The sequence below is a fragment of the Natrix helvetica genome (assembly GCF_964273705.1).
Source record: "Natrix helvetica genome assembly, chromosome: 10".
Classification (NCBI taxonomy): domain Eukaryota; kingdom Metazoa; phylum Chordata; class Lepidosauria; order Squamata; family Natricidae; genus Natrix; species Natrix helvetica.
This window is the reverse complement of record NC_138561.1, coordinates 20,621,691-20,637,269: the sequence shown is the minus strand read 5'-3', so window position 1 is coordinate 20,637,269 and position 15,579 is coordinate 20,621,691. Positions and strand designations below refer to the sequence as shown.

The 15,579-nt window shown below is 44.4% G+C and overlaps 1 protein-coding gene across 1 annotated transcript; it reads left to right on the top strand.

Moving 5' to 3' along the window:
- The first annotated feature begins 233 nt into the window (after positions 1 to 233).
- On the top strand, positions 234 to 14,835 carry MLYCD (malonyl-CoA decarboxylase). The gene is made up of 5 exons (XM_081963478.1): positions 234 to 884; positions 7,329 to 7,441; positions 7,621 to 7,777; positions 8,650 to 8,799; positions 12,428 to 14,835. Exons 1-5 carry the CDS (start codon positions 336 to 338, stop codon positions 12,959 to 12,961), a joined length of 1,503 nt encoding a protein of 500 aa, XP_081819604.1. The 5' UTR covers positions 234 to 335; the 3' UTR covers positions 12,962 to 14,835.
- The last annotated feature ends 744 nt before the right edge of the window (positions 14,836 to 15,579 follow it).

Sequence of the window (15,579 nt, the reverse complement as noted above, 5' to 3'; positions counted from 1 at the left end):
GCAGCCACTACAGCACCTGTATTCCTGGCACGGCCCCTTTAAATCAAGGGCATCCGTGGGCGGGGCCTAGAGCAGCTCTTCCGCCTCTCCCCGCAAGGCGGCGGGCCCCGCCGGTGACGTCATCCGATTTAGACATCAGCCCCCGCCCCCTTCTCTTTTCATTGGCCGTGCCGAGAGGACAGGCCCTCCGGAGGCGCCCAATCGCCTTCGCCCGATTTTTCAACTCCTCTCCAACGCCCCCCCTCCCCCCGCTCATCCTGCCCGTATTTCAGCCTCCCGCTTGGCCCGCGGAGCGGATTCGGAGGGCAGCGCCGGGGAATAGCTGGGAGGGTAGCATGCGCCCCTGGAGCCGCTGCCAGGCGACCCCGCGGCAGCTCTTCCGCCTCCTCGCGCGCGTCCACGCTTTTTCCGGCCGGCCGCGGCCTAGCGCCGTCGCCATGGCAACCGAAGCCTCCGCTGGCCTGGACGAAGCGCTCCGCCGGGCCGTCCCGCCGCTCCCGCTTTACGAGACCCGGGAGAAGGCGGCGGCGCCGGCCGGGGCGGCGCTGGAGCAGCGGAGCGCCGAGTTCATGCGCTTCTACCGCTCTCTGGGCGTCGGCGTCGGCGGGTCCCGGGCGGAGCTGCTGAGGCGCCTGGCGGGGGGCTTCGGCGTGGAGCGCGGGCGGGTGGCGGAGGCCATGGCGCGGGTGCTGCGGCTGCAGGAGGGCGAGCCGGGGCCGCTGCTGCAGGCCGAGGACCGGCTGCGCCACGCGCTGACCCCGCGCTACCGGGGCCTCTTCCAGCACCTGGCGCGGCAGGAGGGCGGCCTGCGCTTCCTGGTGGAGCTGCGCCGGGATCTGCTGGAGGCACTGGCCGCAAGGGACGCCCTGGGCCCGCACCTCCGGGTGAGAGCCGGCGGGGATCGGGGTGTGTGTGTCAGGCAGAGGTTCAACAGGGAAACATATGGTCATTGGTGTCAGGTTGATGTCCAACAGGAGGGGCTGGTAGTGGTAGTGGGGGGGGTAAGGCTGGTTCAGTAGGAGGGGGTCTGGTCATTAGTGTCAGGTTGATATTCAACACGAGGGGCTGATGGCAGTAAGGGTCAGGCAGGGGTTCAACCGGGTAACTTCAGGTCATCAGTCCCAGGTTCATATTCAACAGGAGGGGCTGAGAGTGGCAGTGGGGCCAGGTAGAGGTTCAACAGAAAGGTGCTGCTCTAGGAATGATGCCAGGCAGATGTGCAACAGGAAGGGTTGAGAGTGGTAGTTGGGGGGGAGTCAGGCAGAGATTCAACAGGAGGTGTTTGGGTCATTAGTGCCAGGTTGATGTTCAATAAGAGGTGCTGTTTAGCCAGGCAAAGGTTCTGCAATAAAATGCTATGATGGTAATCATTCCATACAGATGTTGGAAGGGGGAATGGAGGGTTGCCCTGGCAATGGTGCCAGGTAGGACCTCTGCAGGTGGGGCTGTTGTGGCAGGGGGCTGGAACCCCCTCCCCGCCTTGAGCAAGAGATTGGACTAGAAGACCTTTCAGGTGCCTTCTGGCCCTAGGATTCTAAGGATGCCAGGCAGGAGTTTAATTGGGAGGAGCTGTGGTAGCAATGGTGCCAGGCAGAGGTTCCACAGGGGCTGTGCTAGCAATGGTGCCGCACATGTGTTCAACAGGAGGGATTGTTCCGGCAACAGTGCCAGTGAGAGGTTCAACAGAAAGGTGCGGCTCTAGGAATGATGCCAAGCAGATGTGCAACATCTGTTCTGGTAATTTGTGCCAAGTAAAAGCTAGGCAGATGTAGCATTGTTCTGACAGGTATAGGTTCAATAGGAAAGGGCTGATCTGGTAATGATGCTGTGGAGATGTGCAATGGGGGGGGGCACAAATGTGATTAAAATAATGAAATATATGCATATGATATGTATGTATGTATCTATTTATCTATTTATCTATCTATCTTTCTATCTATCTATCTATCTATCTATCTATCTATCTATCTATCTATCTATCTATCTATCTATCTATCTATCTATCTATCTATCTATCTATCATCTATCTATCCTGAATATATATATATAGTGAAATAGAACTCTTGTGGTATTTGGTAATAGGAGGGATGGCAGTTTCCAAAGATTTCTTTTTCCCAGAGGGCACATGTTACATGTTTCAAAACTGTAGATATTTTCTATTTATTCCTGCTTTGCTTGGGAATAAAGTGCACTGGGGAACAGGGCAGTTCAGCTTGTAACTGGGGGAAAAATATGTGTAGCAGTGTGCAGTGTTTGATACCCTTGAAGAAGACAGATAGAACTAGAGCAAAGTTCATGCATTAGTGCCAAATTTCTATGTGCCAGAACAGCGCATGTTGATGTGGGAGACAGGGCATAGCAGTGCTAAGAATAAAATTTGGCCTTGGCAAGAAACATTGTGTTTCAAGCAGGAAAGATTTTAAAATACAAACAAAATATGCCGAATTATGCAAGCTGTGTCCTTAACAAGTGTTTTGTTTTTTTCCTTCAATAGGGTTTGGAGTCAAAGTTACTCAGTTATACAATTAAGAGGCTGCTGACTTCACAAGACTTTGGGTAGCTTACAAGGTTAACAGGAGAAAAATTCCAATAATAAAAGAATAGATCAAGTACATCCAGGAGACATGCACTTGGCATTTAGTAGAACAAAATTATTTTAGTTCTGCATATCATGTAGAATAGTTGGCACTTAGTTTGAGAACAGTAATTTTAATCTAACTCAAAGGATGATCAGATCTCTATTTTTAAATTTTCTTTTTTGCCTGTGGTTTGTTTCTTTTGTTATCCTTTGTGCCTGCGTGCTAGAGATGAACTCTAGGATTGTTGTTTTTTATGGATAGATAAATTTCTTGCAAGGATCTGATAGTACAATATTTCAGTTTAGTTGAGTTATTTGTGTGGAATTGACATCTACCAACTTTTCTGTCGTTTCGTAACTTTAATTCAGCTTTTTTCTTTTTTAAAAAATTAACTGCGTTTTTGCAGAACCCCATAGCAACCCAGTGATAGTCCCAGAAGCAAACCGCATTAAGCATGTTTTTCTGTCTCTTGCATAATCCTGTGGCGTCCCTTTTCAAAAGGCAAATTTTGTATAAGCTTCTTAACACCATGTTATCAGTGAAGGCAGCTTCGTCTGTTTCTCAAACCTCCATCATCTAAGCATTTTTTTTCATTTAGTGTAATCTAAATAAGATCCTGCGGTTTGCCTTGAGATAAGACAAGGTACAGAATATTCCAGAAAAAGAAGAGCAATTCATTTTTCTGCTGAATTTTTTTTTGAGGTATCTTTACTTCATCTCAAGTTACCAAAATAGGTCATGAGTACGCTGTGGGCAGGGCGCCAGACAATATCACTGCAGAGTTGTAACCTTTGCTCCACAATCCAGGTTCCTGAGTGATCCTGTCAGCTGCTTTGGCAATGCCTCGGCGTAGGATGAGCCCAGGAACTGAGTAGCTTCACACACCCCTCTTGCACGATTTCTTTCTCCTCTTTCGTCATGGCTGCCCTTCTAAGCAGTGTGTACTCCTTGCAACCTTACGCCTGCAAATGGGACCAGAAGTTTCGTTGCTAAGCAAGACATTTGTTAAATGCATTGCACCCGATTTTGAGATTTTTTGGGGGGGCCATGCTTGCTAAACAAATCGCTGTGGTTGTTAAATGAATCACACAGTTGTTAAGCGAACCCGGCTTCCCCTGTTGACTTTGCTTGTTGGAAGCTGGCTTGAAAAGTTGCAAATGGTGATCTTGTGTCCCTCGGACGTTGCATCTGTTGCACGTCCCTGTGTCCAAATTTTGATCGGCCAGATGCTGCAGTGGTTGTGCGCACAAAGACCAAGGGCAAGTCATTTTCCCAGTGTTGTTCGAGCGGCTGCCAAACACATGGTTGTAAGTTAAGGGCTATAGGTAGTCCTTTACTTAGCAACAGTTCATTTAGTGACTGTTCAAAGTTACAACGGCCCTGGAAAAAGCGACTTAGGACCGTTTTTCATACTTGCAGCATCCCCATGGTGACATGATCAAACACTTGGCGACTGGTTCATATTTATGACGGTCGCAATGTCCTGGGGTCACGTGATCCTCTAGCAACCTTCTGACAAGCAAAATCAACGGGGAAAGCCACTTAACAACTGTGTGACTAATTTCACAAGTACAACAATGCCCTTAACAACTGGGGCAAGGCAATTTGTAAAATGGGTGAAAGCTTCCTTAGCAAATGTTTCGCTTGGCAACATAAATTTTGAGCTCAATTATGGTCCTAACCCGAGAGCTGCCTGCATTTGTATGCCGCTGTCATAAACAAGATTGGTTTGGCCATCAGGGGAATTTGAACGATTGAGAAAAATGACCCCAAACCCTACATGATTGGCAGCTTTGCTCTTTGCAGGGTGACGAGGTGAAGGTCCTCAAAGGTAGTTTGTTTGTTTTTAGCTCTGAGCGTGGCAGGTTCCTATTTGGGGAGGGAGCACATCCCTCCAGTCCTCAGGGGTCAGCAGGGAAGGTTGGCATCTTAAGGTTAAATAGCCAGTGGGATCAAGAGCAGCGATGCAGGAAAATGACTTCGCTCCTTGGTGACCAGTTGCTAAGAAACAGTAAATGTCCTTCCTGCCGAATTTGTGGCGGATGATAGATACCTGTGACCTCGGTGCAGGTGTTTCTGCTTAGGCATGTCCACCGGCAGAGTTCAGCAATGGAATATAGACTAAAAAAGAATTTTTAAAAAAAAGGATAGAAAGTGCATCTAGGCAGCACGGAGGACAATCTATTTGTATGTGTCAAGGAGACCTTGCTTTTCTTTCGAGGCGCGATGTCCCCCTAAGCCCTTTTTAAAAGCTGATGGCCTATAAAGCTCTTTAAGGGTCTGGGTGGTTAAAGCAGTCGTAAAACTGCGGGCAGCACAAGAATAGGCTGGTCTGCCCCCCACCCTCCATTGGACTGAAGCAGGCAAGATTTGGAAATTCGAGGGAACACTTCAGCGAGAAAACTCACCGAGAAAACTTTTCATCGCTAGCATATTTCTAAATCTTTGGAAATAATGCTTTCGAATTAACAGAAACATTAATTTTGTGAACTATGCATTGAGGAATAGGGCCAGATGGCTCGGCTAAAAACAAAACAGCTTGTCAGGTGGAAAGGTTATAGCCCGGGTTCGAGACCTGAGCTGCACAAGGGAGTGCAGTCCTGTTACCCGCCTCAGCTCCTGCCCATCTAGAGGCTCAAAAGCATGCAAATGCAAGTAGATTAATAGGTACCACTTTGGTGGGAAGGTAACAGGGTTCGGTGCATCCTTAGCATATAGCCATGTTGGTCACAGGATCACAAAAAATGTCTTCAGGCAACTCTGGCTCCCTCAGCCAAGAAACTGAGATGAGCACCACCCATGGGTGTCAAACTCGCAGCGTCATGTTGCTGTCCCATGACATTTTGCAATGTTTTTTTCCTTCATGGAGCTGAGCTGGGCTTGGCCTGTACATGACGCATCCAGCCCACGTAACTCATCATATCCCCCTGCTCTAGAGTCAGGCACAACAGGGAAAGCTTTATCTTTAGAATTGAGGACTATATACCTTAAAAATAGGGACACTGTGGCTAAGATGCTGAGCTTGTCGATCAAAAGGTCAGCAGTTTGGCGGTTCGAATCACTAGCGCCGCGTAACAGGGTGAGCTCCCGTTACTTGCCCCAGCTTCTGCTAACCTAGCAGTTCAAAAACACATAAAAATGCAAGTAGAAAAATAGGAACCACCTTTGGTGGGAAGGTAACAGCGTTCCGTGCGCCTTTGGCGTTTAGTCATGCCGGCCACATGACCACGGAGACATCTTCGGACAGCGCTGGCTCTTCGGCTTTGAAACGGAGATGAGCACCGCCCCCTAGAGTTGGGAACCACTAGCACATACGTGCGAGGGGAACCTTTACCTTTTATATCTTAAAAACCTATGTGTATTATAGTATATTCCATGGCTGCCCCAAAAAACATGTAATTGCTTATGTTTGCATCTTTTTCTGAATGAACAGGAGAAGAAGAATGAACATTTTTGCATTTTTAATAGCAGAAGGAATGACATTTCGCGATAAAATACTGACTTTTATAAAGAAAGGTTTAAGGAACTCCTCCTCCCCCTCGTCAAGAGAGGTGAAAATCTACAAGAATTGCAAATTTTCCAAGAAAGGCAGGGTTCCGAGGCTATGGCTGAACCACCTTTAAACAGTCTCTGCTCACCCAGAAGGTTGCACATCTCTAGTTTATGATCTGCCATAAAACAGTTTGGAGCCAGTGTATAAATCTAATACCGTAGTAGAGCAAATTAAAAGACGCTTTCTGGTATCAAACCTTTTATTTTGAATTTTTGGAGCTAATTCTTTTGGCGAAGAAAGCTCTCCGATATATTTTGTTTAACGTTTCTATTTATTTTAATAAAAATACTGCCACAGATACTTCCGCTTTGCTCCGGTTCTGCTCTGAGATCACAGTTCGTGAAAATGTTAATATTATTTTTTGTTTCCAGTAAACCTCTTCAAAGGGGAGGTTGACTTGAGTTAATTTTCTTCTATGGAATATTTGTCAATCTAATGTGAAATTGCTATTTTCTAAAACAACAGCAAATCATTTTATGTTTGCTTGTTTAAAGTGAGATGAATGGAAGATGAATGCAAAAGCTGCTTATTTCATTCTGCTTCCAACCAATTTGCAAACACTTAGTTCAGCCTCTCATGGTTTCAGAAATTAATAACTATAACGTCTCTGCTAGCAATATGGTCATGGAATAAAGAAGTGTAACTTGTAAAATCTTAGCAACAAGTGCTTTTAATTATTCTTTGTTCATCAGTTGGCTTAGGTGCTTCATATTAGATCTTATATCATCTGCATATATACCAGTTATTTTTTTAAAAAAATATTCATGAATTATTTTTAAACTAATGCATATGACAAGGCAATTTAAGAGTACGAAGGTGTGGCATTCTTTTAAAACCTAGCAGCTTCACTGGAAAATGCTTCTGAGGGTTAGGGTTATAGTTTATATTCTAGAGATCTGGTGCAATTATATATTCTAGAGATCTAGTGCGAGGTCCCTTCCCCCTCCCCAACATGCCATCCCTCTGCTAAACAACTAATTCCCACACTGTCAAATCTCTTTAGTAAGGCTGTATTACTATTATTCTTCTCATCCTCCCTCTTACCTACCTCCTTTTCTACTTATGACTATAACTTTGTAGTTTATATCTTTACGATTTATATTGTTTTATTTAGTTTCCTAGTGTGATTTATGTTGATTGCTTATTTCGTATCCTTTCTGCTGAAGTTCTTAATAACTGCCCTTCTCTGTTTGCAGGAAATGAATGGAGTACTAAAGAACATGTTGTCAGAATGGTTTTCCACTGGATTCTTAACCTTGGAACGCGTTACGTGGCAGTCTCCCTGCGAGATTCTTCAGAAGATTAGTGAGTAAGTGCCAAAGATTGATGAGCTGTGTGGCACTTTTGTTAAAGCAATCTGGTGCCACCTGATACACCTACATTATCAAGGTTACATTGCCTGTTGATTGTCCGTGCATAACCTTTAAGTTGGAAAGAGCAGCAACACCTGGCAAGCTTCCATCCTCTTTATTTTTATTTTCGTTGTAGTAGCGAAGCCGTGCATCCTGTTCGAAATTGGATGGATATGAAGCGCCGTGTTGGGTCCTACAGAAGGTGTTACTATTTTGCCCACTGTGCAATACCTGGAGAACCCCTGATTGTTTTGCACGTCGCACTTACTGATGAAATATCCAGCAATATCCAGGTACCATTGTCTGGCTTTTACTTGGGATCAAACATAGCCTCAAATTTTAATCACAAGTTAATATTAAGAGGAAGGAAATTTTTTAAGAAGCCTCTCTGCTTAAAAAACATTTTTAAATGTCTCTGTAGATGAGTTTCTTAAAAGTCCTTCCAGTTGCCCTTAATGCTTAGCGGCCTACATGGACGTCTACCAATTATTCCTAAAGTTAAAAAAAAATGTTTAGCTTACAGGGAGCCTTTGTTGCTATCCAAGGATGCCGATTGAGTTGCTCCTTCAGTAGAGCTTCGTCACCATTTGCAAGGCCCAGCTGGCGCCCTAACTGTCCTCCTTCTGTTTCCTAATGCCCTATTTCAGTTAGCAACAGCAATGCTTTCTCAGTTTTTGTCAGGGTAATGATGGTGAATGATTTATGACCAGCTACTACGATGATGTAATGCTGGGAATGAGTCAGCAAGGTTTTTGGGCTGATATCACTTTAAGAGCCTGTCATAAGAAGAGGCCCTGTTGGGCCGTATCTCTCTCTCCGTGTGTGCTAATTGCTGTTTGTTTGAGATTTGACTAAAGTACGTATAAGTATATATTCTTTGTAGATAAAACCACTATTGAAATACAAACGTCTGTTTACTGTATTTGCTCCTGGGTTGTCTCACATAGTCACATTGTGCGCACTCTGACAGTTTTTGAAATTATGGTATGTTTTGAAAGAGTCCTGGGTTGTGCAGCTCATGAGAGCAAGTCCTCGGTTGGCAATCGGAGCCCAGCTGAGTGTGCAAAATCTTTCCCCCTCTGCTGTGAGAGTTGGGCTGTGGAAGGTGAATCTGCTGGAATTCAAACCCAGATTGCCATCGCTCATTTTCTTAATCTTTCTCCAGGCTATAGTAAAAGAGCCTCCCTTGCAGGAAGTAGAAGATTTGGACAGAATTACCACCGCAATTTTCTACTCCATCAGTTTGACTCAGCAGGGCCTGCAGGGCGTGGAGCTCGGCACGTATCTCATCAAGCGAGTGGTCAAAGAGCTACAGGTAGGTGCCAAAAGGGATGTTGCCCCGGAATTGAATTTGTTCCTTCCTTCCTTCCTTCCTTCCTTCCTTCCTTCCTTCCTTCCTTCCTTCCTTCCTTCATTCATTCATTCATTCATTCATTCATTCATTCATTCATTCTGCTTTCCTTCCACCCACCCACTCCCTCTCCCTCTTTCCCTCCCTCCCTCCCTCTCCCTCCCTTCCTTCCTTCATTCTGTCTTCATTCATTCTCCTTTCCGTCCACCCACCCCACTCTCCCTCCCTTCCTCCCTTCCTTTTCTCTTCCTTCTGCCTTCCTCCCTTCTATCTTCTTCCCTCCCTCCCTCGCTCCCTCCCTTCATGCATTCATTCTGCTTTCCTCCCTCCCTCCCTACATTCATTCTGTCTTCCTTCCTTCTCTCTTCCTTCCTACCTGCCTTCCTTTTTAAACACAAAACAAAACAATGTCCTTTCCTTAAGCCAGTGGTGGGCAATTTATTTTCTCACTGGGATCATTGTGGGAGGGCTGAGCCAATATGACCAACATATTACTACTGTGAAGGCGCATAGGTACACATGCATGCGCAGATGTACCTCAATTGGGGGAAAAAAAGAGTCGCCTTCAGAATAAAAGCAATGCAGTTGTATTGTGTGCACTTTATTTACTTTCGATGTTTATTTCCCGTGACCTCACATGGGCCGAACAGGGACAGCCAAAGGGCCAGGTGTGACCCAGGAGTCGTAAAATGCCAAGGTCTGCCTTAAACCAAGTCAGACCATGGAATCCTTTAGCTCAGTGGGCTGTTAGAACTTAGGTTTCAATCTTCCAGCTCTACGAAAGGACAGAATGACAGAGTTGGAAGGGAGCTTGGAGGTCTTCTAGGCTGAGGTCATTCATTAATATTATCCCACTGCGTAGCCAAACCTGGGTAACATTAAAAAGGCTTGTACAAAATGTACCCAGCTTCAGGGTGGGGTTGGAACAGCATAGGAAGTTCCTGTCCAAAAACTTAACATGTGAAAATCTTTTGCGACTGACTTTTGAATCATCTATTAGGGCTCGAAGGAAACCTCTCCCAAATAGTTGTGGAAGATTGTAGGTTGTTTACTTAACACAGGTCCAAAGGGAGAGCATGTTTTGTTGAACTTTAGTTTTGAGGCAGGCGCTTTAGAAATTTGCTTTATTAAAAGTGCAGCTGCCTCATTTAAATACCAAACTAAATTACTTGATACTGCTCCATTTGCCGGGGTTCATTCCCTTAGATATTAATGTATTGTAATACATTTCTCACGGTTGACTCTCAAATATCCTTTGGGGAATAAACAATGTGGGGAAAATAAGATATATCATTATTTGCTTTGTTTTCCCTCATCTATTTGATTAATTCCAAATCACTTAATTTCAAGCTTCTGTAACTTTTAATTTCCCCAGAAAAAGAACATGTTATATTATGGCTGTCACGGACACATCAAAATGCAACAAGACAGGCTCTGGGGCTTTTGAACTGCAGCGATTCAGATCTTGTTTTAGATTTGACCTTTGGAAACCGAACGAGGAAAACTTAAAACGTGAATCGGAATATTTGTGAATACCGTGTCCTTAACAGGACGCTGATACCAGTCAGCTTGCTGAAAGAACAGATTTGGCCATAGCAATAATATCTCTTTCAATCTAGTTTTTATTTCTCTCTGGGTCTCAAATGAGCACCACTATACAGGCAGTCCTCAACTTACAACAGTTCATTTAGTGACTGTTGAAAGTTTCAACGGCACTGGAGAAAGTGATGTGGCCGTTTTCCCCACTTACGACCATTGAAGCACTGACTCATATTTATGACGGTTGCAGTGTCCAAGAGTCACATGGTCCCCCTTTGCGACTTCTGACAAGCAAAGACAGAGTCACTTAACTAGCTTAACAACTGCAGTAACAACTCTGGCAAGGAAGGTTGTAAAACAAACATTTTGGCCTCAATTGTGGTCGTAAGTCGAGGACTTGTGTTGTAAAGGCTCCTCTTAAGACCAGCAGAAGTGAGCAGTAAATCTGATTTATTCTAGGGCAGCTGATGAACTTATTGCTTATCAAGACATGTATTGTCAACCTTGCTAGTATATTTTGCCTCTGTATTTCATGAATAAAACAATTCCCCCCCCCCTCCTTTGCCAGCCACATTGTACATAACTGATAAGCTAAGTTCACAAGCCAACAAAGCCAGCATTTATTTATTATTTTACATCATTTGTTAAACAAGCTATAATGGATTGGTTCATACACAAAACCAAGCTGTAATGAGTGCATTCACACACCTTAGAAGCTAAAAGCAAACACGCCGCATAATAGCTTAGGATAATATGTGGCCAATGTGTTGGTTTTATGCAGTACTAATTTATTTTTCTAGCAGCTTATGGACTTCATGTTTTGTGAAGAATAGGGAATTTGGCATAATGTACATTTCGGCCTCCAGGCAGGTCTACTGGTGTCTGGATATTTTTTTAAAAAAAAATCTAAAATGTCCTTTTTTTTAGAGGGCAGAAAATGCAATTTGGACGTCATTTTCTTAAAGCTTTCTCCTTGGTAGAAAAGGTTTGAGAGAAGACCCCAGTGGAACAAGGAAATGCAGTTCTTTTGCTTTTATACACTGTATTTTTGGAGTATAAGACGCATCTTTTTCCCTCAAAAAGAGGCTGAAAATCTGGGTGTGTCTTATACACTGAATGCAACATTTTTGGCCTCTTGACATCCCGCCGCTTCACCAAAATGGCTGTGCATAGCCTTTAGGAGGCTTATAGAGTGCTCCTGGGGACTGGGGAGGGCAAAAATGAATGAAAAACATGCTGATTCCCCCCCACCCCGCTCCCAGGAGCACTCTATAAGCCTTCTAAAGGCTATGCATGCCCTTTTTTTTGACAAAAAGCAGCCCATTTTTGCGAAAAAGTGGCCATTTTTAGGAGGTCTGCAGAGTGCAAAAACTTTTTTAATTTGCCTCTTCAAAATCTTGGTGCGTTTTATAATCTGAAAAATATGGTAGTTAACACTGGAGGCAAAATAGCTTTGGGTCCCCCAGATACAAAAACTATGGTAGGAAACATGTTTCCTAAATTTTAAGAAATAGAGGGGCAAAATAAAGACAACATCTGTTTCTTGGAAAGGTAACTGAGTGTTACAGCTGTTCAGCTGCTCAGTTGTTAAATTTGAAGGGCTAGGAATGGGAGGGGGAGGTTTTTAAACTACTGAACAAAAAAATCTGTGTCTCTACAGATTTCCCAGGGCCCAAGAAAAATTAAAAATCCTTGAAAGTACATCCAGTATCCATGAGAAAATGGCTAATCAAAGCTTTTAGAGATGCCTTGTAGGTAGTTTTACTGCTTCTCAAATTGCGAGTATAAGTATTTGGGCAGATGGCATTTTATTAGGCAGGAATGAAGAAACCCTAAACTGAAATGTTTTACTTCTGCAGTAAATGAAGTTATGAAACACACATAAACAATAACCTGCTGATGAAAATAGCCGCATCTCAAACCTGTTTGTGATTGCTGCTTTAAATGTTCGACATTGTTGTGATTTTTTCATCCTCATTTAGCTGTACTCAAAAATCTATCTTTTTGTTTTGTTTTGTTTTGTTTTGTTTTGAACAAACGCGAAAATCCGCAGGTTGAATTTCCTCAGATTAAAGCTTTCTCCACCTTGTCTCCCATCCCGGGGTTCACCAAATGGCTGGTTGGTCTGCTGTGCTCACAATCCAACGAACTGGGCTGGGGAAACCCTTTCACGGATCCGGAGATGCAAGAAATTTCGGAAATCACGGGAGACCCCGCGGCTGACAAACTGAAGCGCCTTTTCACGAACAACGGGTGGGTGAAATCGGAAAAGCTGGCTCGGGTCTTACAGCAGCCCCTCATGAGGCTTTGCGCCTGGTACCTCTACGGAGAGAAGCACCGCGGCTACGCGCTCGACCCAGTGGCCAATTTCCACTTTCAGAACGGGGCGGTGCTGTGGCGCCTGAACTGGATGGCTGATGCCAGTCCCCGTGGCTTGACGGCCTCCTGCGGCATGATGGCCAACTACCGCTACTTCTTGGAGGACACGATGGCCAACAGCGCCACCTACCTTGGAACGAAGCAAATCAACGCCTCCGAGCAGCTTCTGTCCTTGGTCTCCCAGTTTCAGCAGAATAGCAAACTTTAAATAATCCGAGCGAGCCAAGATCGTTCTGGCTAAACGGGAATCTTGACTCGGTCCCACTCAGGGAGAAGCGGGCTGCTGGTGAACCAGTAAGTTCTCTTCTGGATCTCATCAGGATCTGCAGTTGGGTTGTCCTGGGCTCTCGCTGACTTACGTCGCCAGAGAAGAAGACAGCACGGTTTCTGACAGTGCTTCCAGCAGGCTGAATCCAAAGCTTTGTTTGACCTGCCCTTAGATAAGTGGTGGCAATTTGTTGGTGGTTTCTGTGAAGTGCTTGTTGTCCCTTGTTCTCAGTCGATCGATAGTCTTGTTTCATCTGCATCTTTGACAGCACTATTGAACCACCGAACACACTTGGACATTAAAGGGATCAATATCAGAGTGACTAAAAGAGGGAGAAACAAGGAAGGCATTTTCATCCAACTGGGAAAACAAAACAGTGTGTTCTTAACACTTTTTCAAGAACTTGTTTCCCCCTCCCCCCTCTGCTGTGCTGAATTCCTAGATCAGGTCACCTCAATGGTGTAGGGTCTCCTGCTTGAGCTGGGGGCTGGATTAGATGACCTCCAAGGCCCCTGCCAACTCTGTTATTCTATTATATTCCATCTCAAGGGTTTTGGGGGCAACATCTGCATGGAAATGAAGCATATGCTGCTATGAAATGGTTTACAAACAATAACAATTCAGCCATAGGTGGTTTGTTGCAGAAGTTTCAGAAACATAGTATTTAAGAATGTGTCAAATGAAGGAAACAAGAAACATAAGCCATTAAAACCTAAGGTGTATTATGTCTCAGAACCTTTGGGTCTTGTCTGTGGTATAATTATTTGGCAGCTTTGTGCCTTAACATTTTTAGGAAAAGCAGCCAATTCTCTTAGATGGATTATTACAGCTATGGATTACAGATGACCAAGTGGTTTGCTGAGATTAGGCTCAAAGTGAGGAGAATTTGCTATTTTTCCCCTTAATGGATATTGAGGGTGTTCCTGAGTTAATTGGGTTAAATTTGGGGGGATTTCTGTAGTTCAGGGATCTCAAACTTGTGTGGTCCCGGTGTCGTCACGTGACGTATTGCAACTTTTTTCTCCTTTGCTAAACCGGGGGTGGGCGTGGCCAGCACGCGACTCATCCGGCCCGCGGACTGCGAGTTTGACACCCCTGCTCTAGTTCTTTTCATGAATAACGGCAAATTGGATTTATGAAGTTAAACCAGGAGACATTGTAACATTCATCCGCGAACAAAGAACATGCCAGAGACTGGCAATGTCCTAATTAAAATTGCATGTACCTTACCTGTTGGGGACCGAAAGCATAGCTGAGCAGAAGCATTAAAAGGGAATTAATAAATGAGCTTTGATGCTCAACTCTCGGGGTAGGATCTTGAAAAAGCTGCCAAAAGGCAACACAGCATCTGGTAGTTTTGTCAGTGTGGGAAAAATCACAACCAAAAAGGGAAACCGAGTATGAAGTTGCAGAACATCTGAGACAATTGGCAGCCCCGTATTCCTTATTCATAGATAGGTTGTCTGAAATTAAATAACGGAAGGAACAGAATGTGCAAAATTTATATTTTAACTGTTGGTGTTAATGAGAATCTATAATATTTATCTGGGTTGCAGCCCTGTTTTCTTGTTCATAGATAAGGTAGTATGACGTTGAACAACCAAAGGACTAGAATGGGCAAAGTTTATATTTCACCGCTGGTATAAAGGACAATTTATAATGTTTTAGGTGGGTTTGGGGTCTCAGCTGATTACTAAAATGGCATCATAACATCCTAAGTGCCTTTTCCACGCTCCTCTCAGAGATTAGAAGAAACGTCTGGTTAAAAACAGAATAATAAACTCTGTCAGAATAAAACTCTCGAGTTTTTCTTTCGATTTTCTCCCTTACCTGCCCCACACCAACATCAAAAGTAGTCTCTCTGCAGATAATAGACGTAATTTTCCACTCACCTCGGAAAATGAGGTCTAAATTTATGTACTCTTGCTTTTGGCTAAAAATGCCTGGTCTCAAAAAATAATTGTGTTGTGCGACAGCCGCAGCGTAAGTGGCCCCACCGAGCCTTTGGATTTGGCTGCCTTCAAATCACACCATGTGCATCTTCAGTGCATTTGCTTAATGACCTCTTAGGTACCGTGCGTCGTTATAAAGTGGCGGCTGAACTGAAACCCTTGCCCTTTTGGTAAAATAAGAGAGTTTCTTCATTCCTGCTTAGAGACTTTAAATGGACCAAAAGTATCTGATGATGTGAATGTTTGATCCGAGTCTGGTTTTGTAGCAGTCGGGAAGAGACTGGTAAGTGCAATCTCTTTCCTTGCATAAAGTATGACCCTTACTGCCTTGACAAAGGCTTACTTGCATTTTTTACGTGCTTTCAAACTGCTAGATTGGCGGAAGCAACAAATATGGGGGGCTCACTCCGTTACATGGCGTTAGGGGTTTGAACCGCTGAACTGCTGACTTTCTGATCGACAAGCTCAGTGACTGAGCCACCGCTACCTTACAAATAAAGGGATACAGAACTTCCAAAAGCAATACCTGTAATCAGAAAGATTTTGAGAGTTTCAAAAATTATTACAGGCTTTAAAAGTGAAGTCCTGAAGTAGTCCACCCCCCCC